Genomic DNA, 25,869 nt, shown 5'->3' with positions numbered 1-25,869 from the left:
TCTGCCTTCAGCTCGGGTCATGATCTCAGGGTCCTGGGATCGAGTCCCGCATCAGGCTCTCTGCTCGGAAGCGGGGAGCCTGCTTCCCCCTCTGTCTCTCTGCCTACTTGTCATCCCTCTCTCTCTCTGTCAAAAAAAAATTAAAAAAATAAAAAAAATACTTTATTTATTATTATTATTTTTTTAAAGATTCTATCTATATGACACACAGAGAGAGATCACAAGTAGGCAGAGAGACAGGCAGAGAGAGGGGGGGAAGCAGGCTCCCCACAGAGCAGAGAGCCCGACGCAGGGCTCGATCCCAGGACCCTGAGATCACAACCCGAGCTGAAGGCAGAGGCCTAACCCATTGAGCCACCCAGGCACCCCCAAAAAATATCTTAATGGATATATTTCAACATAATGGATTTTCTCGAAACTTCTTGTATATCGTTTTACACATCTACAAATGGTATCTTGGGAACATACTCTGAGCTTCTCCAAACTGACCAAGAAACCTGGTCAAAGGCATTATGACTTTCCTAGGTCCTTGTCCGTGAAAATAAATAAACGAGTACAAATTATATTTACAACCATGTTGGTATAAAGGCGGATATAATCCGGGATGAACCATATCCATTGTTTTCTTTCTGATTTGAAAAGAAATGAAAACGTTTTCATGGGTCCCAGAAGTGGGATGGTCCCACATTTTAACTATGCCCAATGGACATGTGGGGGCTGGATCTGGGACCCCAAAAGTTTAGGACCCCTTATGATTTTTTTAAAAGATTTTATTTATTTGATAGCCAGAGATCACAAGTAGGCAGAGAGGCAGGCAGAGAGAGAGAGAGAGGAGGAAGCAGGCTCCCTGCTGAGCAGAGAGTCCGGTTGCCTCTCTTCCAGCCACCTGTGGATCCCCAAAGCCCTCCAGGGTGGGCGATTTCGGGTAGCTTCCCCCCCAATATTACCCTATCCCCCTGTTCTGTTCCGTGGAAAGCATTATCACCAGTTGAGATAATTTTTTTTTTTAAAGATCTTATTTATTCATTTGACAGACAGAGATCACAAGTAGGCAGAGAGATGGGGGGCGGGGGGCGGGGGAGCAGACTCCCTGCTGAGCAGAGAACCCGACGTGGGGCTCCATCCAAAGACTCTGGGATCATGACCTGAGCAGAAAGCAGAGGCTTAACCCACTGAGCCACCCAGGCACCCCGAGACGGTCTACTTTTTAAACTGTATTTACTCTCTCCCTAGACGGCGGGCGCGCGGAGAGCAGGGCTCTGCCCCTCTGGTGGTCCCCAGGGCCCGGGCGGGAGGGGTCCAAAGTCCCCGAAGACGGCAGCTCGCGGGGGCGCTGCGACTGTCGCAGCGGGGCGCCTCCGGGACTTTCCCCGCCCGGCAGGGTAAGTGTGATCTCACCTTCCTGCCTCGCCCCGCGCCGGACGCGGAAGGGGCCGGCGGAGGCCGGGGGTGGAGCCGCCCTCGCGTCTTGGGCGGCCCCGCCACCCGCGGGCACCGTCGCCAGGCCGCCAGCCCCCGCGCGGAAGATCGATGGAGCGGGACCCCGGGTAGGTGGCAAGGCGGGGAGCGCCGGCCGAGCGGGGCCGGGGAGGCTGCGGCTCCTGCCTGGGGTTCTCGCCCAGCCGCACGCCCTGCCCGGCTCCAGGAGCCCTCGCGTCCCTCAGCGCTCGGCTCCCCTCCGGGGCGGCCCTGGTCCTTCCTCCCAGACCCCGATTCCTCCTCGCCGTATGGCTCCCCAGCACCCCAGATCTCTCCCCAGCACCCTGAATTCCTATCCGACGCCTCGAAGGCCGCCCAACCCCCTCGGATTCCTTCCCACCCTCCTGGGTCCCTCCCCAAACCCCAGTTCCTCCCAAACGCCACTGGTTTCTCTCCAGCTCCCCAGATCCCTCCCTGGCAGCCGGGATTTGTCCCCAACGTGCGGTGCTTCGCCCCAACACCCCGGATTCCTCTCCAGTACCCCTGCCCCCACCTCCGTATTGCACACGCGCGCGCGCGCTCGCGCTGGCCCCTAACTTCTCCAGGAATTTCTCCCGAGCTCGGAGACTTCGCCCTCGCGCCCCACCTTCTTCCTGCCCCGCCTGCGCCGCCCCTCCCCCCTGCTCCTTCCGGGGCCCCGAAGCCACTTTTCGCGGGGCTCCCGGGACCCCCTCCCGCGGCAGGAGCGTGCTTTCCCCGGCTCCAGTCCCCATCAAAGAAGATCCGAGAATCTCCAGGCCCCACGCCTCCCCCCCCTTCCGCTGAGGTTTGGGGTCGGCTGCTCCCCGCCTAGGAGCCGTTGCCGGTGGGCCCAGTGCTGGCTGCCGTCACCACTCAGAGTTGGGGGGTCCCAGGAGATCCTTACGGGCCCCCCCCACCCCGCCCGCCGTTTCTTCCCTTTCCCTGTGGCTGAAGGAGGAGGAGGAGGTAGGGGAGGTCGGGGAGGGGGCGCGGTTGTGACTCCCAGGCCAGCTGGAGGTCCCGGGTGTGGGTTCCAGCCTGCGGGGGTGGGTCGGTGGGTGCAGGGGGCTCCCGCCTGGGCCTCCGTTCCCTCCTCTGGATAGGGTTGTGTACTTATCCTTCTGCAAACGTTTTTGAAGAACCAGGGGCAGAGTGGTGCCCTCGATAAGAACCGTGATGGGTCGTGGTGATGTGTGCCCGAAGCAGAGAGTGGGTGTCCCGCTGCTTCTCCGCTGGCGGGGGAAGGGGCCCCGCGGAGTCGGTACTCACTGAGTAAGGGCGGCTTCCCTGGAGCGAGGCTGCCTGGTTTCAGGCTTTGCCTCCTTACTTTCCACCTGTGTGACCCAGGGCAAGTGTCTCTACCTCTCTGTGCCTCCCTTCCCGGAGTGCACAGGGGCAGTCCAAACAGCCCTAACTTCTAATGTTCCCCCGTACTTCCTCCTGTCCCCTCTGCCTAGTAAGTGCTCAGCAAACACGTCCTGAACAAATGCCCTTCCCGTCTCCATAGTTTTCAGGGAGAGTCTGGCTGTGTTTTGCCTTCCATGTCGTGTTGTAACATTTCTTAATAAGCCAAAAGCAGAGAATGGTGCCTCGACTCTGCGCCCGTCATGGTGGGAGCGGATTAGACTTTTTGTCTGGCTGGGGGGGTGGATTCAGCAGGAAACATTTATGGAGCGCTCACTGTGTGCCAGGGGTTCTCGGGTCCGTTTGTTGATTGATCCCATCGGTCAGCATTTATTAAATGCCTCCTGTGTGCCTGTTGTTAGATGCAGCTGTGAACGAGACTAGCGAACACCCCTGTTTTAGTGGTCTGACTCCGGTGGCAAGCGACGCATTCTCAATGAAGTAAGTTGGTAGATCTGTAGTATCGGGGAAGGAGGAGTTGGAAGCAGAAAAAGAAAGCAGGGAGTGTGCGGGAGTGGGCTTCAGTTTCAAGCAGGGTGGCCGAGGTTGACCTTGATGAGGAAGTGACATCTGAGCCGAGACCTAAAGGAGGCAAAGGAGCCAGCCATGCGGCTGTCTGGGGAAAGGTGTCCTAGTCTGAGGGAACAGCAGATGCGAAGGCCCTGAGGCAGGATCAAGCAGAGAGTGGATATCCCGCAGCTTCTCCGTTGGCGTGGCTTGAGGATTCCTCAGATCCAGGCGCCTGTAAGGCATGATGGTGCTAGTAGATAGGGGTTCTCAAGGCTCCCATTTCAGAGATGAGAACACTGAGGTACCCTTGTGCACTTCGGCCTGCCCAGGGGCCTACCTTGGGAGTGGTGGAGCTGAGATTGGAACCCCAAGGGCATTTTTTGCCTGCCGTCTGCTCTCCCTTGCCCTGGAGGTGACTCATTTCAGGTGGGCGTCACATGGATGAGACAGACGTGGGTTCTCAGACAAGGACAGCCGCTGCCCTGTTCTCCCTGACTACTTTGTTGCCAGCGGCGGAGTTGGAGAACTCTTTTTGAAATTTTTTTATTGTTTTAAAAGCCTTTATTTATTTATTGGAGAGAGTGAAAGAGAGCATGAACCGGGGTAGGGGGGTTGGAGGGCCCAGAGGGAGAGGGAGAAGCAGACTCCTGCTGAGCTGGGACCCCAAAGCAGGGATCAGTCCTAGGACCCCGGGATCATGATCTGGGCCGAAGGCGGGCTTCCAATCGACTGAGTCACCCAGGCGCCCTGAACTTTTTCTCTTAATTTATTTATGTACAGCCTGAATTCAGAATAGGACACAAATCCGAAGTCTAGAACTTGATGAATTTTCAGAGCAAACGCAGTGCAAAATAGAGCGTGACATCCAACCCCTGTCCTCCCTGTGCCCTCTCCCAGGTGCTTTGCTTCTGCACATTTTATCTGCCGTGACTTTTGTCTCTTAAAAATTGGAGGGCACATGGGGTGCCTGGGTGGCTCAGTTGGTTGAGCTGTTGCCTTCGGCTGGGGTCATGATCCCAGAGTCCTGGGATGGAGCCCCATATCGGGCTCCCTGCTTCGTGGGAGGAGCCTGCTTCTCCCTCTCCCTCTGCTGCTCCCCTGCTTCTGCTCTCGTGTGTGCTCTCTCTCTCTCAAACAAATAAATAACATCTTGAAAAAAAAGATTGAAGGGCAACATGTTGACACATCTGGGCTTTTCTCCTTTTAAGCTGTGTACACAGCTGCTCCCAGGAGTCCTCGGGAAGTGGAAGGGATGGTAGATCTGGGACTTGTTGCTGCTGAGGGAGGATATCAGACCATACTCCGAGTAGCGATTGACCGTGGGTCGCGCCGGAGTAGAACTTGAGCGTTTTATCCTGTGACACAGCTGGCGGGGAGTTCCCTTCACCGCTAGGGGGAGCTGTAGGTCTCTGCGTCTCACGGCTCCCTTGCACCTGTAACCCTCTACCCAGTGTCCCGGTAGGTAGGTAGGTAGGTAGGTAGGTAGCTGCCCATAAGCAGCACACAAAAGCAGCATTTCCTGTGTCAACAACGCGATGATCGCACCCTTACTGGGTCATGGTGCCAATGTGTAAACCTTCAATTTTCGGCAGAAGCAACGTGGGGTGCCTATGCCATTTTCCACTCCCCAACAGCGGTATTAACAAAAGGAAAAGTGAAACAGGTCAAATCCATTCTCTCCATGCATTTTATGTATCCTAATAGAACCTACGTGTAACCAATACAAAACATTACTAATGAGGCATCTTACCTGTGTGTGTGTGTGTGTGTGTGTGTGTATGTCTGTATGTCTGTGTGTACACGCTGATTCTTCAAAATCTGGTGTGTCTTTTACCGGACCTGGATTCCCGTGCTGTATTTCCAACAGTTTCCAAGTGGAATCTGGTCCTTCCAGAACAAGACTGCGTTTAATGGGGACAGAATATTTGAGGCTTCATCGGCTTATCATTTTCCACTTGGATTAATTAAAAATGAATCCAGTTGCAAATTTTGGTTTTTTCTCTGCAGCAGTGGCTACATTTCTAATGCTCAGTAGCCAAGGGGCCATGCCTTAAAATACAGAGGAGGAGGTGGCTTACACACCAGAAATGTATCTTCTCGGGGCTCAGGTGGCTGGCAGTTTGAGAGGAAGCTGGGGGCAGGTTTGGCTCCTTCCGGGGCGTCTCTCCTGGGCGCGCAGACGCTGCGTCCTCACCGGTCTGGACACCGTGCACGTCTGTGTCCTCCCCTCCTCTTCTTCCAAGGAGCCACACTCATGGCGTCATTTTAACTTCAGCACCCCTGTAAAGACCCCAGTCCAAGACGCATGTCACATTCTGAGCTCCCGGGAGTTAGAGTTCCAACCTGGGAATTCTTCAGAGCGACACCGTTTGGGGTAACAGCCTGTTGTGCTTTGCAGTAATTGTATGGGCTGGAGAGAGAGTTGGGTGGTACGGGTATAGACACACGTGTGTGCACCAATGGCTTTCACGCCGTCTCAGCTGTGCTACCGTAGTCAAGCTCACCCCTCGGAGTGCAGAAAAAATCACATACCTGTTTCCCGTAAAGGGCCAGAGAGTGAGTATTTTCAGCGCTGCAGGCCACATGGGCACTGCTGTGACCCTTGAGTAGGTGGACAGTGGCCACACACTGTTGTGTGCCAAAAACCACAAGAGCAGCCAGTGACCTCTGTCCAAGGCAGCAATGCACAGTGTCCTGAGGTCACTGGTCTCTGTTCTAGGCCGTTATGTGCAGTTGTGTGTGTGTGTGTGTTTAACTAATCTCTACACGCAACAGGGAGGGTTAAACTCACTACCCTAAGATCAAGAGTCGCACGCTCTACCTACTGAGCCAGCCGGGCACCCCATCGTCAAGCTAATCTTGATTTTTTAAAAAATCTGCAAAGAAAAAAAATGGAAAAAAAAATCTGGAGGAGGACAGGGAATGAGCGGTGGGGGTACCTCCAAAAGCTTTGCACGCAGAGGGAATAGCCAGTATAAAGGTCCTGAGGCAGGACCGTGCCTGGCGACCGGCGGCCTCGAGGAGGTCCTCAGTTAAGCAGACTCATTGCTTATATTTTATCTATACATATACCCACTTTATTACCCTATTATGTATATATCATATACATATCATGTAAATATCATGCCCACTGGACTGTCATCTCCAAGAGGAAAGAGTCTGTTTCTGTTTTCTTCTCTCTGACCTGGTGGGTTCAGCAGAGCCTGATACTTGGCAGATGCTGGAAAATTCCTCATTGAACGAATGTTTTCCTTCCTTCTTACACACTTCGCCATTTATCACGCAACAAATAACGTTTGGAGTTTTTACTTTGCATATTGGCCCACCTTTTTTTTTTTTAAGCTCACAAGGTGTCTTAAAAATATTTGAGGGGCGCCTGGGTGGCTCAGTGGGTTAAAGCCTCTGTCTTCGGCTCAAGTCATGATCTCAGGGTCCTGGGATCAAGCCCCACACTGGGCTCTCTGCTTAGCAGGAAGCCTGCTTCCTCCTCTCTCTCTGCCTGCCTCTCTGCCTACTTGTGATCTCTGCCTGTCAGATGAATAAATAAAATCTTAAAAAAAAAATTTAAGGGGCACCTGGGGTGGTGCAGTCCATTGGGCATCTGGCTCTTGGTTTCAGCTCAGGTTGTGATCTCAGGGTCGTGAGATCGAGCCCCATGGGGGGCTCTCTGCTCAGCATGGAGTCTGCTTGAGAGTCTCTCTTCCTTTCTCTCTGCCCCTCCCCCTGCTCAAGTGCTCTTTCTCCCAAATAAATCAATAATTTTTTTTTTTTAAGATTTTATTTAGACAGAGGGAGACACAGCGAGAGAGGGAACACAAGCAGGGGGAGTGGGAGAGGAAGAAGCAGGCTTCCCGCTGAGCAGGGACCCCAGTGTGGGACTTGATCCCAGGACCCTGGGATCATGACCCGAGCTGAAGGCAGACGCTTAATGACTGAGCCACCCAGGTGCCCCTCAATAAATCTTAAAAAAAAAAAAAAAAAATTTGAATTGATTGCCAACTTGGCAAAACTTAGCAGTGTCCTAAAACTCTGCATGTGTGGCTTCTCTTGAAGTATTCACCGATGTGGTCCCTTGGAGTTGTTTTTCCTTGTGGCAACGCACATAAGCCACAGCCACCACACTGAGACAGGTCTAAGGTGGTTTAAAATTTCAGGTCCCCCCTCCCTCTGTGTGAAAGCCCAAGTCCTCCCCCCGTGGCCCACACAGCCCTGCAGGACCCGCCGGTTCCTCTCCCTGCCCTCCCCTCCTCCCTCTCTCCCGCTTGCTCACTCAGCTGAGCAGGCATCCTCGCTGCTCCTCCATCAATCCTGACTGGTCCCGCCCCAGGGCCTTTGCACATGCTGTTCCCCCTCTGCCTGCAACGCTCTTCCATCAGGTGTCCCTCTGGGTCCCATTCGTATGTCCTGTTGAAGTTTCTCTTGTCATCGAGGCCTCCTTGAACCACGTTATTTAAAACTGTGAACGGCCCCATCCCTGAATCTCGGGGTTCGTGACCCTCCTTCCTGTGTCATGTTTCTCCTTGGTGTTTATTCCCAGCTGACGTGCCGTGAATGTCACTCATTTGTTGGTTGTCTGTCCTCCACATGAGGAAGTCAGCTGCATTTGGGGCGATCTGTGCTGTTTCTCTCCCCGGCCCCTCCCCCAGCCCATACATCTGCGAGTCAGCATCCTGGGCCACTTCTGTTTCCGAAACAGCCAGACAACCACTTGCCTCTCTACATCCTTCCCCCCAGCACCGCTCCCTCTGCCCCTTCTCGGCCACTTCTCTTCTGCCCTGCTCAGGGGGCAGCTCAGTCCTGTCCCCCTTGTGCTTCTGCCCCCATCCCCGGTGCTGGTTCTCCTCGTGCTCTCCCTGGGCTGCATCTGACCTTCCTGGAATCTTGGCCCTTGGCCCTGGGGCCCTAGTGGGCTGCATCTACTCAAAATGAATTAAAAAACAAAACAAAACAAAACAAAAAACCCTGAATCAAAAACAAAACAAAAAAACCCCTGAATCATTTTTGCACCGAGTCTGTGATTCATGGTCTGTGATCCATGAGTCTCTAGACCAGGTCTTCAGGGACAGGGTCCTTTTCTCTCGGGGTGCCATCCTGGGCACTGCTCGAGGGAGGGGGAGCGAGCAGGGTCCCTGGCCTCATCTACACGATGCCAGGCGCCCCTTTCCCTGTGGTCGTGACAACCACTGATGTCCCCAGATGTGGCCAAGGGTTGGGGGTTGGCAGTCAGAGGTGTTCTTGGTTGAGAAACACGGCTCTGGGCTTCGCGGGTGTCGTTGTGGGCACTGGGGTGGACCAGACAGAAGTGCCAGCCCAGCTGAAGGGCACGTAAAGGCTTCTCAGTCTCCTGGAATGGATCCAAACGTGTGTGTTTTTTTTCCTAAGACTGATTACGATGTGCTTTGAGCACCTGCCGACCTCAGTTACGGGATTTGGAATATTCTCCCCAGCAACCTGTTGCATGCCCTTGAGAAAGGCCTTTTTTTCTTTTCTTTTCTTTTTTTTTTTTAAGATTTTATTTATTTATTGGACAGAGAGAGACCCAGCGAGAGAGGGATACATAAGCAGGGGGAGTGGGAGAGGGAGAAGCAGGCTTTCTGCTGGGAAGGAAGCCCGACGCGGGGCTCGATCCCAGGACTCTGGGATCACGACCTGAGCCGAAGGCGGACGCTTCACGACTGAGCCCCCCAGGCGCCCCTGTACCTGTTTCTTCATCCATAACATTGGCAGGATATCAGTTCTGGCCTCATTCATTCATTTCACGAGGTTAGGTCCCCGTTCTGTGGCTCAACAAACCAGCAGTGGTAGGCGAGGCGAGGCCCTGTCCTCGGACACTCGTTGGTCAGGAGGCAGATGGCAAACGGGAAGATTCTAATACAAGAAAAGTTCACCCAGTGACACACTGGCGGAGGGGGGGAGCAAGGTGACGCGGGAGAGGCGGACTGGGAAGGGCAGGTGGCACGTGCCTCAGAGCTGAGTAATGAGACAGCCGTCCCTCGGGCAGAGATCTGGGGAAGGAGTCCTTCAAGCGGAGGGAACCTAGAAGAAAGCCAGTGTCTTTTTTTTTTTTTTTTAAGATTTTATTTATTTATTTGACAGACAGGGATCACAAGTAGGCAGAGAGGCAGGCAGAGAGAGAGGGGGAAGCAGGTTCCTGGCCGAGCAGAGAGCCTGATGCAGGGCTCCATCCCAGGACCCTGGGATCATGACCTGAGCCGAAGGCAGAGGCTTAATCCACTGAGCCACCCAGGCGCCCCAAGCCAGTGTCTTATAACCTGATGTCCCTAGTGACTGCCCATCACTTCCGCCGGAGTCCATCAGTCACCGAGGTTGGCTCTGGCTCTCCGCTGGAAGGGCCGCCCTGGGCCGTGAATACCAGGATGGAGGTCCGGGCGGGAGGCGGGGTGCACCTGGGAGCCCGATCAGCTCCCTAGTGAACAGGTACTAAGTGTCTGCTGACTTCCTTCCGGTCATCGGGCTCAGAACTTTCCATACGTGAAGGCAGCACAATTCCTGAACCTATCCCACGAGTAAGCTTATTATTATTCCTAACAGACAGTATACTCTTGTGGTTGGGCCCTCAGCCTCTGGAGCCAGAGTTCGTGGGTTCAAATCCCAGCTCTGTCCCCCACTGGCTGTGTGACGTGGGGCAAGTGACCTCTCTTCTCTGGCACGCTCTTTTTCACACGCAAATGGGGAAAATAATACTGTCTACGTCTTGGGTGACACCAGGCAAGTGTCGGCCGCTGTCCTCTTGCAGGAGGGAAATGGAGATGGGGCGGGGGGTGGGGAGCGTGGCCGCGAGCTTTCCCAAGGTCACCCTGATGTGTGGGGGTGGCACTGGAGGGCAGGCAGGTGGCGGAGTCTCGGCCACCTCCTGGGGCTGCCCCCTTTCTGGAGGTGACCGTGTCGCTCTTGCTTCACAGGTCTACGGCCGTGTCCCGCGTGAGACTCGGTATGGTGAGCCCGTAGGGGACTCCGAGCATGCGGGAAGGCCAGTGGTGTGGAACATGCCTCCGCCACCCAGTGCTTCTGCTTCCCAGGGCCGCACCCACCCATGCCCATGGCCTGCGCGGGCCTGTCGCTCTCCAGCGCCTTTGACATCCTAGGTGCCGCAGGCCAAGGCAAGCTCCTGCATCTCAAGCACAAGCTGAAGACCCTGCGGCCGGGCTGCCGGGGGGCGGACCTCCTGCACGCCATGGTGCTCCTGAAGCTGGGCCAGGAGACGGAGGCCAGGATCTCCCTGGAGGCGCTGAAGGCAGACGCGGTGGCGCGGCTGGTGGCCCGCCAGTGGGCCGGCATGGACAGCACCGAGGCCCCAGAGGAGCCCCCAGACTTGTCCTGGGCAGTTGCCCGGGTGTACCACCTGCTCGCCGAGGAGAAGCTGTGCCCGGCCACTATGCGGGACATGGCCTACCGGGCCGCCCTCCACACTTTCCGCTCCAGGGACGACCACCGGCTCGCCGAGCTCCAGGGAGAGGCCCAGGACCGGTGTGGGTGGGGCATCATCGGGGACCCGGGGAGCTTCCAACCCCTTCACTCTGACCTGGGCTGCTTGCCAGCGTCCTCAGTGTCCCCCTCGGGCACCCGCAGCCTCCCGCAGCCCATAGAGCACCTCTCGGGCTGGAGCAGAGGCCGTTCCCTGAGATCCACCGGCAGCCCCGCCTCCCTGGCCAGCAATCTGGAAATCAGCCAGTCGCCCACCCTACTCTTTCTCAGCCATCCCCGCAGCTGCCGTGGGCCCAGCAAGCTGTGTGATGAGCCCCGGGCCAGCCCGGTGCCCGAGCCTGCCCCCACGGGCTGCCAGGAGCCTGAGGAGGTCAGCTGGCCACCGTTGGAAGAGACCGTCAGCCCCCCACAGAGGGAGACGGTCAGCCCCTCATCTGGGGAGAGTGCCAGCCCCCCACTGGGGGAGACTGACCGCCCCCCATCCAGGGAGAGTGACAGCTCCCAGGTGCTACCAAGCAGCCCAGTCCCTAGGCTTACTGAACTGGTCCCAGATGCAAGCCATGCTGGCCAGCCAGACCCCCCCAGAGCTCTGGAAATCAGCACCCACTACCCCGTGGAGTGCACCGAAGAGTTGGGAGGCCCGAAATCTCTCTCCTTGGCCTCCAGAAACCCTTGCCCTGACAAGGACCAGACCCCACTCCCACTTCCTGTGGAAGATACGGCTTCCCAGGTGGCCAGCCCACGCCCACCCGCGCCGCCAGCCCCGCCCACGTCCTCTCCGGGCCCTCCTCCGTCCAACCTTCCAACGTCCACCCTTCCTGCCCCGGGCCTGGCGTCCAGCCCCTGCCCCCCTTCTCCCGAGCTGGAGTCAGAGCAGAGATTCTATAACTTCGTGGTCCTGCACGTCGCCGCGGATGAACACATCGCCCTGCGGGTCCGGGAGAGGCTGGAGGCCCTGGGGGTTCCCGACGGGGCCACCTTCTGCGAAGATTTCCAGGTGCCGGGGCGGGGCGAGCTGCACTGCTTGCAAGACGCCATCGAGCACTCGGCCTTCACTGTCCTGCTGCTCACCCCCAGCTTCGACTGCCACCTGGGCCGCCACCAGGCCAGCCAGTCGCTGATGAGCAGCTTCACGCGGCGCGGGTGGCAAGACTGCGTGATCCCCTTCCTGCCGCGGGAGAGCTCCCGGGCCCAGCTGAGCCCGCACACGTCCAGCCTGCTCGCCGGCCTGGTGTGGCTGGACGAGCACTCCCAGATCTTCGCCAGGAAGGTGGCCAACACCTTCAAGCCGCAGAGGCTACGAGCCCGCAAGGCCGAGTGGAAGAAGGAGCAAGAGGTCCGGGCCCTGCAGGAGCAGCGCAGCCACCTGGAGGGCGAGCGGCAGCAGGTGGCCAAGCTGAACGCCGCCTACTCGGCCTACTTCCAGAGCTGCTGGAGCTGGCAGGAGCAGATGGAGGCCCTGCGGGCGGCCTTCGGGAGCCACATGCCATTTGGGACACAGATGCCCCCCGGAGGCCTGGGGCCTCCGGGCGCCCCCCCACCCTTTCCCTCCTGGCCGGGCCACCAGGCACCCCCAGGGCCTGCGTGGACCTACCCGCCGCCCCCGGCCTTCCCGCCGCCCCCCCCCTTCCCGCCGCACCCCGGCTTCCCGCCTCCCGGCCCCGCGCCCCCCCAGAGCCCCGGGCTGCAGCCCCTGATCATCCATCACGCCCAGATGGTGCAGCTGGGCCTCCACAACCACATGTGGAACCAGAGAGGGACGCAGGCGCCCGAGGACAAGACGCAAGGGGCAGAGGGACCAGGTGGCAGGCAGGAGGACCCGGACCTTGGGGACGCTCCCACCGTTTCCAGAGGGGGCAGAGGAGCGTGACGTCGGCCGCCGCTCCGGGGAAACCGTGCAAAGGGGGCCCCGATGACTTTCTGGCGCGCACGGTGTCCAGAACTGGACGCGGCATTTTCGAATTCTGCCCCAGGTGGTGGTGCGGAGAGCGGGCGGGGGATGTGGCTACCGTGCTTTAACTGTGATAAATATTTATTGAATGTTTCTGCGGTGCTGATCTCCTCTGGGAGACGACTTCTGTTCCCCAAAAAGCGTACCCGAGGAGAGGAGCGGGCTTCTCCGCGTGTGAGGCAGGGACCGGTCACAGAGTGCGGTTTCTCGCATATCATTGGCCAGAGCTTAGTCACGTGGTACCTCGGGTGCAAGGAACCTTGGGAAATGTAGTCTTCTGCTGGGCCAGGCGCTTTGCTTCAAGTTTTGGTTCTAATACAAGAGAACAGGGAAAGAAAAGACACAGCATTTAGCACCCACTGCGGTAGCTCCTCTTTTTGGGCTTCTTTTGGCCGCGGGGGTCCTGCTTTGGTATGTCGTGCCACCCCCCCCCCCAGATCTGACCACGTGATCTTGGGCAAAGGCCTTGGGCTCTCCGAGCCTCCAGTTCTCATCTGAGGAGTGGGTGTGGTGTTTCAAGGTGAGCAGATCCTGCCCGAGACCTTGAAGCTAGAAGTGTAAGTGCTCATTAACAGCAGGCCTGGAGGGGACGGGGTTAATCTTTTCTCAGCGTCGCAGACCTTTGAGAAAGAACAGAATTAACACTTGTTAGGCTTTAAAGATCTAAAAGTATTTTATTTTGTTTTCATTTTTAAAAGTAATCTCTGCATCCAGAGGGGCTCCAACTCAGGACCCTGAGATCAAAAGTCACATGCTCCACCCACTGAGCCAGCCTCTCACTTCTGAACCTATTTTAATCCCCCAAATTGACCTCTCCCAGGGTAGAAGCTTATATTGTTGGGCTCATTTTAGGGATAGGGCAAATGGACTCAAAGGGGTGAATTTGAGTCCCCACTGGTCACACAGATCAGAAGTGGAGGAATTATAATTTCCAAGGGAAGGAGCGCAGGAAGGGTGAACTCCAGCCGCCAGAGCCAGGAAAGCTGCCGGCCCCTCCCGCACGACAGGCGCAATCACAGTGCTCAAACATTAACTTGCAAGCACTTTCCTTCGTTTCCTGAGGCCCCAGAGGGCGGGCGTGGCGGGCCTGGCTGAGTCACCCACACCGTGGTCAGATACCACTGGTTATTTTAGCCACTGACTCAGATTTTGTTGGGTGTCAGCTTTCTGGAGTCTCCGTGGCACTGAAGTGAAACCGAGGGAGGAGCCTGGGACCGGCTTCCAGGGTGGGCAGAGGTGGGCTGGGTTCTTGGACAGATGGTTGTCTGATAGTGGAGGCCAGAGCTAGCTGCAAGTAACTGGATGATGGTGGTGAATAGGCCATTTGTTCATGTGAACATTTATTGAGCGCCTACTGTGTACCCAGATTGACCCAGGCACTGGAGTGCAGTAGGGCCAAAGGCAGAGGCAATCTATCCCTTGCTCTTCTTTTAGTTGGCGGTGGAGGGGAGGGGACAGTGGATGAGTCATCACATGAAATGAGATAATTTCAGAACGTGAAGGGATATCAGAAGAAATGAACGGTGAGATAGGAGTGTCCTTGGTGGGGAAACTTTGGCCCGAGTGGCCAGGGAGGGCCTCTCTGAGGAGGTGGTGTTAGAGCCAAGACCCATAGGAAGAGGAGCTGGCCGTGATGAGACCAGCTTGAGGACCACGGTGATTTTCTGGGCAGAGCCAACAGCTGTGCAAAGGTCCTGGGGCAGGGGCCTGCCGGTCATGTTAGAGGAACGGCCAGGATGCCTGTGTGGATGGAGGAGTATGAGAGAGGGAGGAGGACAGGGCAGGGAGGGGACCGTAGCAGGTTCCTGCTGGGCCTTGCGGGCCTCTGGGAGGACTTGGGCTTTTCCCTCAGGGAGTTGGTGTCCCTGAAAGGCTGTGGGCATAAGCCGGCAGGAGCTGACTCAAGTGTTCATCAGCATCCTCTGGTGACTGCTCTGGGAAGGCCAGAGCCGGAAGTTGGGCCCAGTCCTGAGCCTGGGACCAGAGTAGTGGCAACAGAGCAGGTCCAGGCCAGCCTTGATGGGGGCTGGACCTAGGTGAAGGCAGAGGAAGGACAAATGGAGACATTCAGAGCGCGAGTCTTTATTTCATCCCTGAGACATTGTGAGACTTGGGACAAGTCACAGCCCTTTCCTGGGTCTCCTCTTTCCCACCCATACACCGACCTAGTGACTTCAGGTCTGGAACTCCAGTACTTTGGTTGTCCCCGTGTCACCACAGCATACTTAAAGGACAGGAATTTTGAAAGCCCTGGGCTGAGGCTTTTACATCCTGGCTGAGCTTATTTTATCCTCCCAACAGCCCAGGAGCCGGAGACTAACCTTGTCTCCAGTTTACAGATGAGGAAACTAAGGCCCAGAGAGGGGAAGTCACTTATCCAAGGTCACACAGCACATAAGTAGTCTCTGGGGGCAGAGGAAGGAGACAGTGTCTCTACCGGCTTCTAGCCCGTATGGAGATTGTGCGGACGGCTCATTCATGACCGCCATTGTTTTCTTTTTGTTCTGTGAAATAGTCGTGTCCCTCTCCTGGCTCCTGCATCTGTCTGGGTCACGGTAGTGTCCCCGGTGCCCAGCATGCGGTAGTTGCTCTGTAAGTGAATCCTTTTAAGGAACAGTATTCGGAGCATCTGAGGTGGGCAGGCCTATGCGGGACACTGGGGTTCACAGGGCACTGGGTGGAGAGGATGTGGACTCATCCCTCTCTGTCCCCAAACCACATTTATTGAGCTCCTACTGGGTGCAACCCCTGTGGGCACAGTGGTGACCATGTGGTCACCATCCCCCCAAGGTGACCCGAGACAACTCTGTCCTATTCTCCCAGGACTCCAGGTCAGCTGCCAGAGACAGAAACAGTGACAGGGGATTAGTCCTGTGATGGAGAAGTGTAGGGGCCTACTGAGGCCCAAAGGTGACCGCTGACCAGCCTGGGGGGATTAAGAGAAGTTTCTGGAAGGAGGAAGTAAGCGGAGCCCTGAGTCATATGTTGGAATGAGCGGTGGGCTGGGAAGAGAATTCCTGGAGGTGTGCACAGCACGGGCAAAGGCCCAGAGGCCAGAAGGCCGCCTAGGACAACTCCAGGCCCTGCCGTGGGTCCCCAGAGCTGGAGGCTCTGCCTCGAGTCCTGTTGCCCTAGCGCCCCCTGGTGGCCACCAGGCCTGGAGTGTTTCCTGGGAAATCCCCTGTCTCCGCTAAGACAAACAGCCTCAACGAAAAACAGAGGGGAATTTTTTGAAAATTTCCCCTTCTTCAGAAACTGGGAAACACGAATCAGTAACAGATGATTTGTTTTCGGAGGTTCATAGCTTTGTCCTTGCTTGGAATGATGTCTTTCTGGGATGATTAGGTCTTGTACAATTGTGCTCCCGCTCTCTGGGCCCAGAGACGGCAGTGCATTGCCCAGTGTCACCTGGTGCGTGTGTCGCTGCCACCGACCCCGGGCAGAACTTGAGGGATTTTGAGTTGGAATTTTCCAAGTCTTTTGCATCTCCCGCGCGGTCTGGATGGCCCACCAGAGGGCGCCCGTGAGCACCTCCTCCGCCCGCAGTCCTCCAGGGCTCCCACCTCTCGGGTACAAGCAGGAGTCCTCCTGGCCGCCTCCAAGGCCCGGCTCGAGCTGCACTCCCCACCGCGCCCCCCCACCGCTCCCTCTGCACCCCCACCCTCACCTACCTAGTCTGTACGAGCCACATGGGCCTCAACACACCAGATGTGGTCCTGTCCCAGGACCTTTACATGGGCGGTTCCCTCTACTTGGAATGTCCTTCCTCCAGAAGCCTACATAGTCCCCTCCTCACCTCCTCCAGATTTTGGCTCAGATGTCATCCTCTTACTGGAGGCTTCTCTGAGCGCCCCAGTTAAAATCATTTACAACCTTGTCTACCAGATCCTCCCATCCGCCCCTCTCATTCTATTGGTCTCACTTTGAGGCAAAAAACAGTGAGTCATTTATTCACTGAGCAGTTATCATCTGCCTTCCCAAGAGGATGGGAATTTTATCTTTTGATTTCACTGCTGGACCCCGGTACCTGGCACACAGCAGGTGCTTAATAAATGAACTTAAATCAATGTGCAAATCTTTTTTATCTTTAAAATAACCTCTTTGTTCTGTTTCCCTCCTCCCTGCTGGTGAATGAACTGTTCATTCGCTTTATCATACGTTCATTGAACAGTATGTATTGAGCACCTAATGTATGCCGGGGATGGTTTCAGATTTGGTGGACAAAGTGTTGACTAAAGCAGACCCTGATTTTGCCCTCACGGGACTCACAGCTCTGTGAGGGAGACAGACACACCACTAGGTGGTTGCAATCGGGGTGGTCCTGAGTGTGATGGGGGATGCAGATGCCACTGTGGGGGCCCTGGGGCTGGGGGCAGTCGTGGGAGACTTCCTGGAGGAGGCATTCCAAGAAGGTAAGGCTACTGCAGACTGAAGGTATAGCCTATGCAAAGACCCCGTGCTGGGAGGTAGTTTGGCGCCCCTGAAGGATGGGGAGGAGCCCATCGACCTGAGAACCTGTGTCACATATGTGGCTCCCCTTCCCCCCAGGACAGGATGCCGCGTTTATTTGCGGAGACCCAGAAGGTGCTGCAGTGCGTATTCTGCGCCACCAGGGGACGCCATGGGATAGAGATTCCAGTTCTCCCCCTGCCTGGGGCTGGAGACGCTGGAGGAGCAGAGACACCCCCCCCACCCCGACACCCCCCTGCAAACTCCCTAAGAGAGTGCCACGTTTCAGGTCATGCTGGCAGCCCTCTTTTCCCGCTTAGAGCCTCCGTAACAACAGCCGCTGTATACATATCCCCATTAACTGGGTCTTTGGAAATTGTCCAGTCTAATGCTGTTGGGGATCGCAGCCCAGAGAGGGCAGACACCTGCTTTAAGTCACACAGCAAGTTCCATCCCAGCCAGGCCCACACCGTGCCCCCTCTCACCCCCAGTGCTTCTGGGTGGGGATCTTTTATTTTTAGCCTGGCCAGGAGATATGGCCTTTTTATAGCCCTGGGAGGTGCGAGGGTTTCCGATTTCCAAGGGAAGTTTAAAAACTTGTTCTCTTCCCAAGAAGAGGAGTTTTCTGATCTCTCAGAGGGGCCTGGCCTCCTCTTCTGTCCTCCCTGCTGCCCCCTGGAGTCCCTCAGAGCCCCTAGTGGGCTCTGTGCACGCCCCATCCTGTGAACCCTGTCCCCCTTCTCCGCGGGCACCTGGGTGCTGGCAGCGGGCAGGCGGGGCCATCACATGGGGTCATCACGCGCTCGGGCACCCTCCCGGGCACCCCCCGCCTTGCTCACCTGCCTCCTGCCCTCTTCTTTGCTTCTTTTCTATTTCTCGAGTCATGTAAACGTTTTCTTTAAACCGGCTTTAACACTGACTGCCCCAGCCCAGCCGGCTTTGATCTCCTGGAATTGGACTGTGGTGTTGGCTACACAACCTTGGGACTGTAAAAGCCACGGAACTGCACACTTCCGAAGGGTGGATTTTCTCCCAGTAGAAACTTGGAACTCGTCTTTATTTTGGACCGTGGGCCATTTGCAGTATTAACACTTCTAAACTCAGTGGTCGGGGGAAGCTGGCTAAGCTTGGCTCCCTAAGACACATTCGAATAAATATACGAATACCCTGAGGCTCTCGGAGCCCATCCGTAGCGGATGTGGAAGTGAGAGGGCAGACAGCAAGCACCGTGCAGCTCCCGTGCCCCAGGACATTTTCACCGACCATCTCAGTCCTTCCTGCCATGCGGCCGGCAGCTGGTTCACCCCGGAATTAGAGGACACTGAGGCACAGGGAGGGGCGGTGCATTCCCAAGGTCACGTGGCCACTGTCCTGACCTCTGCCCGCGTGGCCTAGTGAGCATGTGCCTTCCCTTAGTGAGGAAGCTGGACCCTGTCAGAGCTTTGAAGGCGGGTTGGTGGCCCCAGGGCCAAAGCCGCGCTGCACGCGTGTTTCACCTAATTTTATATGACTTTTGTTCTTAATAAAGTATTTTGTTGGGGCGCGTGGGTGGCTCAGTGGGTTAAGTCTCTGCCTTCTGCTCAGGTCATGATCTCAGGGTCCCAGGATCGAGCCCCACATCGGGCTCTCTGCTCTGCGGGGAGCCTGCTTCCCCCTCCCTCTCTGCCTACTTGTGATCTCTGTCAAGTAAATTAAGTAAAATCTTAAAAAATAAATATAAATTATTAAAAAATACCTTGTTACTAATGTTTTTAATTGCCGTGTCATTAATAAGTGATACTCTTTCCCGGTGTACAGTCCGGCGACTTGACACTTATTTCTAGGCTTTACTCAGGGCTCGTTTTGTCAATTTTACTTAACTTTTAAAAGAACCAGCTTTTGGGTTCATTGGTTTTTCTCTACTGTTTGTGCATTTTTTTTTAATTTTTAATTTTTTAAAAAAGTTTTATTTAAGGACTTTCTACAGCCTGCACGGGCCCAAACTCCCCACCCGAGGTCAAGTCACTCGCTCCTCTGACCAAGCCCGTGGGGAGTCCCTCGTTTGTGCCTTTCTGTTTCCCTGATTTCACTCCTGGCTTCCACGCACTCCGGGTTTAATTCGCACTTGAATGTCCAGCTTCCTGAGGGGACACTTTAGACTGGGGCTGGCGCGGTCCTCTGGAGAAGGACCTTGCAGGCCGGATGGCTGGCTGTGTGGCCACCACTAGCCGGGGAACCCCCGCAGTCCCCGTCCTGTTCCTGCAGCCACCGCTGGTGACCTCCACGCCCCGGGGGCTGGAGCGCAGAACGCTCAAGGCTGTGCACTGCGCGCCCGTGCTCCCCAGGCCCCCCGGCACGTCCGCCCTCACTCCATGTGGCCTCTGTGTTGGGCCCTGGGCCACAACAGGGAACAAGCTGGTGCACGTGGTGCTCTAGGGAAGGGGACACCAGGAACAAGGAAGGAAGCAAATGAAGAAAACCATCAGGGTCGTTCCAGGGCTTCGAGTTACACGTGGGGGCTGAGAAGGAAATAACCCAGGGGGATGGGAATGGTTGAGACGCTTTCGACGATCCGGGAGGGCTTCTTGGAGGAGGGGACATCAGATCAAAATTATAGCTCGATGAGCTTTTGGTAGGAGGACACGAAGGCCTTGGGCAGGGGGTAGAGGTTGCACTGGGGGGTCTCAAATGTCCCACCCAAGGCACGTTCAACGTCTCTCCTGCAGCCTACGGGTAGCACAGGTGCGGGGGTCCCGGAGGGAAACCGCCTCCCTCTGCAGGAGTGCTGCTGGCGGCGCCCGGATCCGGGCTGGGTGTTGCCGAATGCTCGTGCTCACCGGTCGGTGGAACGGGCTCCTTGTCCAGTCCCTGCTGAGCTCCCCGCAGGAATCCAGAAGACAGGACTCGCTCCAGGACAACGGCGTCAGCACCCTGCTGTGCCGTGTGCCGGCCCTGAGTGCCCGTGTTCCCAGGAACTGGACACCTCCCCTTTCCAGCCTGTGACGTGACTCTGAGCCAGGCTATCTTTAACCCGCGGCCGGGACGCTCCGCTCCCCTCCCCGTAAACATGGCTCAGATGACAGTCCTGGAATCCTGTGAGCGTGGCGACCCCGGGGCATGCAGGGCCCAAGCTAGAGGCCCTGGACTCCCAGGGGGGAGACGTGCCCCTGTGAATCCACCCGCCCACCTCCACCCTCAGCACGTGGGCTCCCAGGACCCAGCCGTGACCGACACGGCGAGGGGCTCCGGAAGTCGGAGACAGGGACCCACCGAGCAGCTGGCCGAGTGGGTAGAACCCAAGCTCGGGGAGTGGGACCGGAAGCAGCTACCATGGGCAGGGGACCCCTCCGACCCCTCCCCCTGACTCCCAGCCCGCTCAGCTCCCGGGCTCCCCTGCCTCCCGTGTGGCCTGGGGGCCGCGGCACCTGTCCCTGCATTTCACGCAGCCCCGCCTTCACTCAGTCTGCAGAGGTTTGGGGACATGGGGTGGAGCAGTGCGCACACTGGGCTCCCGGCCCACTGTGACTGGTTGGGGCTGAGGGGAGCAAGACAGCTGCCCTGCATCTTGTGGGTCGCTGCCTGGTGACACCCCCCTGAACTCTGAGTGGCCTGTGTGAGGCTGAAGTCACAGTTCTCATGTCTAAGCTCCGGAAAAAAAAACGTGGCCGGGGGTAGGGGACAGTTTCCTCTGTGGCAGGTCTTGAAACATGCCATAGCCCGCGTCCCCAGCTTGCAAAATAGGGAGAAGAACACTGACTTCCCAGAGCTGCCCTGAGTGGCTCACGGATGGAGCCCGGCATCCAGCAAGGGCACAGTATATGCTCTGGTTGGTGCAGTGTCTCCTGAGGCCACCTGAGCAGCTGCTGATTCAACGGCCACTCCTTCAAGGCAACGATGCATTCACACCGCAGCGCCGTGGGTGCTCCCTGTCCCGAGCGGGCAAGGCCCCCATGAGGTCAGGAGACAGAGGGCGGGCCTTCCCCAGGCATGCAGGGGTCCTGCGGTCCAAGGCCACACAGCAGGGCTTGCACTGGGCTGACGTGGAGAGACCCTGATTCCCCTCCCCAGGCCAGAACCGGCTTCAGGAAACCCCCGAGCTCCCCTGCAGCCTCCTGGGCACCCCCACTCCCCAAGCCGTCCCCCGTCTCGGGAGGGCCACGCCACCTCTTCTGCGCCTGCCCAGCCACAAAGTAGGGGTTCGGTGTTATGTCAGCGGCTCTCCTGCCTTTCCCACGCGTGGGACAGGCCACTTCCCTGGGGAAATCGGACCGGCGGCCCCAGGACACCCCTCCAAACGCCCCAGGTGAGAGACGGTGGCTTGGGGGGCCTGGGGTCTCCACGAACGCCCCCCCCCCTTGGGGCTCTGCACTCCGCAGCGGCCTCCCCCGGGCGCAGGACCAGAGCTTGGGCGCAGACACAAGGTCAACTGCCTCACTGCTTTATTCCGTGCTTTCAAGGGCCAGTGACCGTCTCCCCCCTCGACAGGTCAGATCCGGCCCTGAAAATAAATAACGTCCTAACTCACACTGCAAATCCAAACGAGGCCGAGCGCCCTCGGAGGGGTGGGCTCCCCAGGGAGCCTGCAGTGACCGGGGCGGGGGGCATGTCGCTGCCCCCCCCCCCCCAGGCTGCCGGATAGGATTCCCCTCTCCCGGGTGTGACCCTCCTCCGGGGCCGGGGCAGCTGCTTCTGTCCCCTTCGACTGTCCCCTACTCTGCAGCGGCCTGCCGGGGCGCAAGAGACCCTGAGTGATGGGAAACCAAGACTCTGTAGCTCCCAGCTCATGGACATCCGCCGTCTGCTGGCTCCACAGTGTCCTTGGAATCTGCTCGGGAATGCCTGGACTCAGGCTTTCAAGCAGCTAGAAAAAGAAAAAGAAAAAGAAAAAAGAGAGAAATAGAGAGAGAGAGAGAGAAAATGGCCAGAGCCGCCGTGGTCGGGGTGTGCGGGGCTGCGGTGGCCGCCGAGTCTGGACGCAGAACCCGGGGAACCGCACCGAGCCGGCCACGCTCCTTCTCCCCGAGCAGAGGACACACGCCGGCCCGGAAACGCCTCTCTGGCTATCGACGCCACGTCGGGAAGCCCAAGCAGAAGGCAAACGAGTGAAGCTTTCAACAACGACGCCAACACGCTCACGCCGGGGCCGCCACCGAGGACGTCCACCTGCCTGACCCCTGGGCACGGCCAGGCTCACTCCCGACCGATTCGCCATCTCCGGCGCCACGGAAATCCCCGTGTGGGACGAACTTCTTCAATCTGACCACACATTCTTTAAAAAAGAAAAAAAAAAAAAACACGGCAGCGAAACCCGGGGACTCCGGTGCCCCACGTGTAACTTGCTCACTCGCGAACCAGAAGAGCAAAGCGTCGGAAGCCGCGCCCGGGGGCAGGGAGCGGGGTGCGGGGTGCAGGGGTGCTGCTGGAAGAAGGGACAGTAGGTCTCGCTTCTCCGATCTCCAGCTTTCGACCTGAAAGGCCCCCAGTCCCGACGCTGCGTTTAGGGGCTGGGCTTCTCTGGCGACGTAGAGGCGGAGAAGCACGAGCCGATCTGCAGCTTCTTCCAGTTGCTGGAGGGAAAGAGGCAAAAGCTTCCATTCCTCTGCCTCCAGGCAAAGAGGCAAAACCCTCCCGGACCCAGGCAGACGGGGCGCGGGCAACAGCGGGCATCTCCTCGAGCGCGCGATCCTGAGGGCTGTGAGCGCCGACAAGCTGCTAGTTCCTCTGCCCTCCCCGCGGGGTGGCGGGGCGCGCAGGCCAGACGGCCCTTCCGTGTCACGCCACCCAAGGGCTCACGAAGAGACGGGAGCGCGCGCGCGGCCCCGGCCGTCCCGGAAGCTCCTCTCTCCGGGCGCCGTCAGTGCAGCTCGATGAAGGCCTCCAGCTCCTCGGGGATGAAGCCCTTGTAGGGGATCTTGTTCTTGTCCAGGGCGCGGGCGGCAAGGCACTGCAGGGAGACGTAGTTGAAGGGCTGGACGGCGCTCCTGGCCAGGAGCTTCTCGTCCAGCAGCTCGTACGCGGTCTTCTTGAAGGCATTGGCGGCATCCATGTGGGCACCGGCCTCGATGAGGGCGTTCATGACCCCGGGGCAGTTGTTCTGGGCCGCTATGTGCAGCGGCGTGTTGTTGTCAAAGTCCCGGCTGTCCGGGTCCGCCCCGCAGTCGAGCAGCACCTTGACCACCTGCAGGGAGGGGAACCGGCCCACGGGGTAGCGGCCCACGTTGGTGGTGTCCTTGTCCACGGCCATGTGCAGGGGCGTGAAGCCGTTCTTGCCGCGGGGGGCGCACTTGAGCAGCCGGTACACCGTCTGGTGCTTGAGGCGCTCCTGCTCGGCCGTGCACTCCACCTTCTCCAGCAGGTAGAGCAGGTGCAGGATGATGGCCAGGGCCTTGGTGAACTGCGCCGAGTCCCCCGGCTCCTTGGGCAGCTGCAGCGCCCGCTCCACCTCGCGCACGCCCTTGCACAGCACCCCCATGAGGTCTGCAAAGCCGATCTGGGTGCCCAGGCTGCCCTTGGCCGCCCGGTCCTGAAGCACGTAGGAGAAGAGCTCGGCGAAGGACAGGAAGCTGCTGGCGGTCATGGGGCTCAGGGGCTCCAGGTTGCTCTGCTGCATGTCCAGGGCGTACTTCCACAGGCGGATGCAGCGCTCGAAATTGCCCGAGTCCGCGTACACCGCGCCCCGGTAGCGGATGTAGTAGGAGGTGTCCGGGTGAGAGGGGCCCAGGATGCGCTCGCGGATCAGCAGGGCCTGCATGCGCATCTCGTCGGGGTCCGTGATCAGCGCCTCCAGCTCCTCGGCGGTGGTCACCTCCCTGGAGCAGTCGTAGGCCAGCACCAGCTGCGGGGGCTCGGGCTTGGGCAGGTACGCGCCGCCCTGGTGCCGCAGCTCCATAGCCCGTCTCCAGTGCTTCAGGGCCCCGAGCAGGTCCCGCTTCTTGTCCACGTACGTGGCTCCCAGCAACTCCAGGGCTTCCACGGCAGCCTCGCGGCTGGTGGGGCAGCAGCTCTCGTAAGAATCGCTAAGCGGCTCCTCGGGGGCGGAGCGGCAGCAGCGGGCCCCCTGCGGCGGCGCGCTTCCCGCGGGGCCGGCGGCGGCCGAGGCCTCCGCGGACAGCCCCGGCCGCCCCTCGTCGGCGGCGGGCTGCTCCTGGATGAGGTACTCCACGATGTTGGTGTGGCCCGTGACGCTGGCCGCCAGCAGCGGGGTCATGCCGTAGCCGTCGCGCTCCATGCGGGCGTTGCAGCCCAGCAGCAGCTGCAGGATCTCCAGGCTGCCGGACTCGGCGCAGTCGTGCAGGGCCGTGTTGCCCTTGGCGCTGCGCCGGTTCACCTGCGCGCCCTGCTCCAGCAGGTAGCGGGCGATCTCGCGGTGGCCCTTGTAGCAGGAGATCATGAGGCACGTGTGGCCGTGCCGGTTGGCCACCTCCAGGTCGGCCTGGTGCTCGCCCACGAGGTAGCGCACCACCTCCAGGTGCCCGTCGAAGCAGGCGGCGCGCAGGGGCGTCGAGTTGGTGCGCGTGGTGCGGTTCACCGAGGCCCCGCGGCGCAGCAGGCTGCGCACCACGTCCAGGTGGCCGGCGGCCGAGGCGGCCCACAGCGGCGGCGCGCCCTCGATCGTCTCGCCGTCGAAGTGCACCGAGCCGCCCGCCTCCACGCTCGCGCCGCACCGGTCCACCAGGTACTCGACCACGTCCAGGTGGCCGTAGCGGGCGGCGATGAGCAGCGGCGTCCCCCCGCCGGCCACCTCGCCCGTCAGCTCGTCCAGCTCCTCCCGGCTCCGGCCGCTGAGCAGCTTTTGGAGCAGCTGCAGCTTGCCGTCTCGGGCGGCGTTGTACACGGCGGTGCGCAGGTCCATGGTCCGGGCTTCCGCCAGGCCATGGGCCGGCCGCCGGGGGACGCGGAGAGCGCGGGCTAGCGCCCGGAGGGGCAGGCGGCAACCTTCACCGTCTCCCCCGCCGCCATCTTAGGGGCCTGTCTGGCGGAACAAAATGGCTGCCGCGGCCCGGCGCGGCGGGGGGGCGGTGGGTGTGCAGGGAAATGTAGTCCTGGGGGCCGGCCTCCAACGCAGAACAGAGGAAGAACGGAGAGGACCAAGACTACCACTCCTAGAAGGACGCGCACCTGCCCCGGCGAACTGGGACCACGGTGCATGGTGGGAATTGTCGTTCCGACCTGGAGGACTGAGGCGGAGACTGCCCACGGGTGGACTACAATTCCCGTCGCGCAATGCCATTACGATGACTTCTGGAACCCGGGCAAGTTGGGCTACGTACTTCCTGTAACTCCCTCAGGCCTCCGGGCCCCAGGAAGCGCAGACGCGGGCCGAGAGACTACATTCCCCGTAACGCATCGCGAGCAACTGGGAGCCAATCAGGAGCGAGAGGGAGGGCTAAGCCGGCCAAAAGGCCCGGTCTGACCCGGGTTTGGCGTGGCCGAGCCTGTGGTCGGCAGGGGGCGCTCGCGAGAGGCGGGAAAGCCGGCGGCGCCGGGGCTTTGGGGGTGCAGGGCGCACAGGTGGCTCCAAGGGTCTATCTCCCGCGCTCGCGCTCGTTCACTTCTCCGTCATTCATATGCACGCATACATTTACTCACTCATGGATTTAATCGAACGTTTCATTTTCTTTCCTTCAACCCTCGACACCCTAAATGCAAAATCTGAACTTGCTCTAGATTGCCCAAGCCCTTGGTCATCT

The 25,869-nt window shown here is 58.6% G+C and overlaps 2 protein-coding genes across 5 annotated transcripts; one reads left to right on the top strand and one right to left on the bottom strand.

Annotated features, from left to right (window-relative positions):
• Window positions 1–1,454: 1,454 nt before the first annotated feature.
• TICAM1 (toll like receptor adaptor molecule 1) lies at window positions 1,455–12,844 on the top strand. Of its 3 annotated transcripts, none has more exons than XM_032307035.1 (3): window positions 1,461–1,547; window positions 3,207–3,285; window positions 10,278–12,844. In XM_032307035.1, exon 3 carries the CDS (start codon window positions 10,409–10,411, stop codon window positions 12,668–12,670), a length of 2,262 nt encoding a protein of 753 aa, XP_032162926.1. In that variant the 5' UTR covers window positions 1,461–1,547; window positions 3,207–3,285; window positions 10,278–10,408; the 3' UTR covers window positions 12,671–12,844. The 3 variants fall into 3 exon arrangements, with proteins under 3 accessions (XP_032162916.1, XP_032162926.1, XP_032162931.1); XM_032307040.1 differs by lacking the exon at window positions 1,461–1,547 and adding an exon at window positions 2,262–2,406; XM_032307025.1 differs by lacking the exon at window positions 3,207–3,285 and having other exon boundaries at window positions 1,455–1,547.
• Window positions 12,845–21,596: 8,752 nt separating this feature from the next.
• Window positions 21,597–25,175, bottom strand: FEM1A (fem-1 homolog A). 2 transcript variants are annotated; one of them, XM_032306979.1, is made up of 2 exons: window positions 24,317–25,175; window positions 21,597–24,271 (listed from the first exon to the last, which is right to left on the bottom strand). In XM_032306979.1, the coding sequence occupies exons 1-2, from the start codon at window positions 25,029–25,031 to the stop codon at window positions 23,034–23,036; spliced, it is 1,953 nt and encodes a 650-aa protein (XP_032162870.1). In that variant the 5' UTR covers window positions 25,032–25,175; the 3' UTR covers window positions 21,597–23,033. The 2 variants fall into 2 exon arrangements, with proteins under 2 accessions (XP_032162870.1, XP_032162866.1); XM_032306975.1 differs by having other exon boundaries at window positions 21,597–25,175.
• Between the last annotated feature and the right edge of the window lie 694 nt (window positions 25,176–25,869).

Source organism: Mustela erminea, chromosome 1 (assembly GCF_009829155.1).
Source record: "Mustela erminea isolate mMusErm1 chromosome 1, mMusErm1.Pri, whole genome shotgun sequence".
Taxonomy (NCBI): domain Eukaryota; kingdom Metazoa; phylum Chordata; class Mammalia; order Carnivora; family Mustelidae; genus Mustela; species Mustela erminea.
The sequence above is the reverse complement of the archived record's forward strand: the minus strand, read 5'-3'. Positions and strand labels throughout refer to the sequence as shown.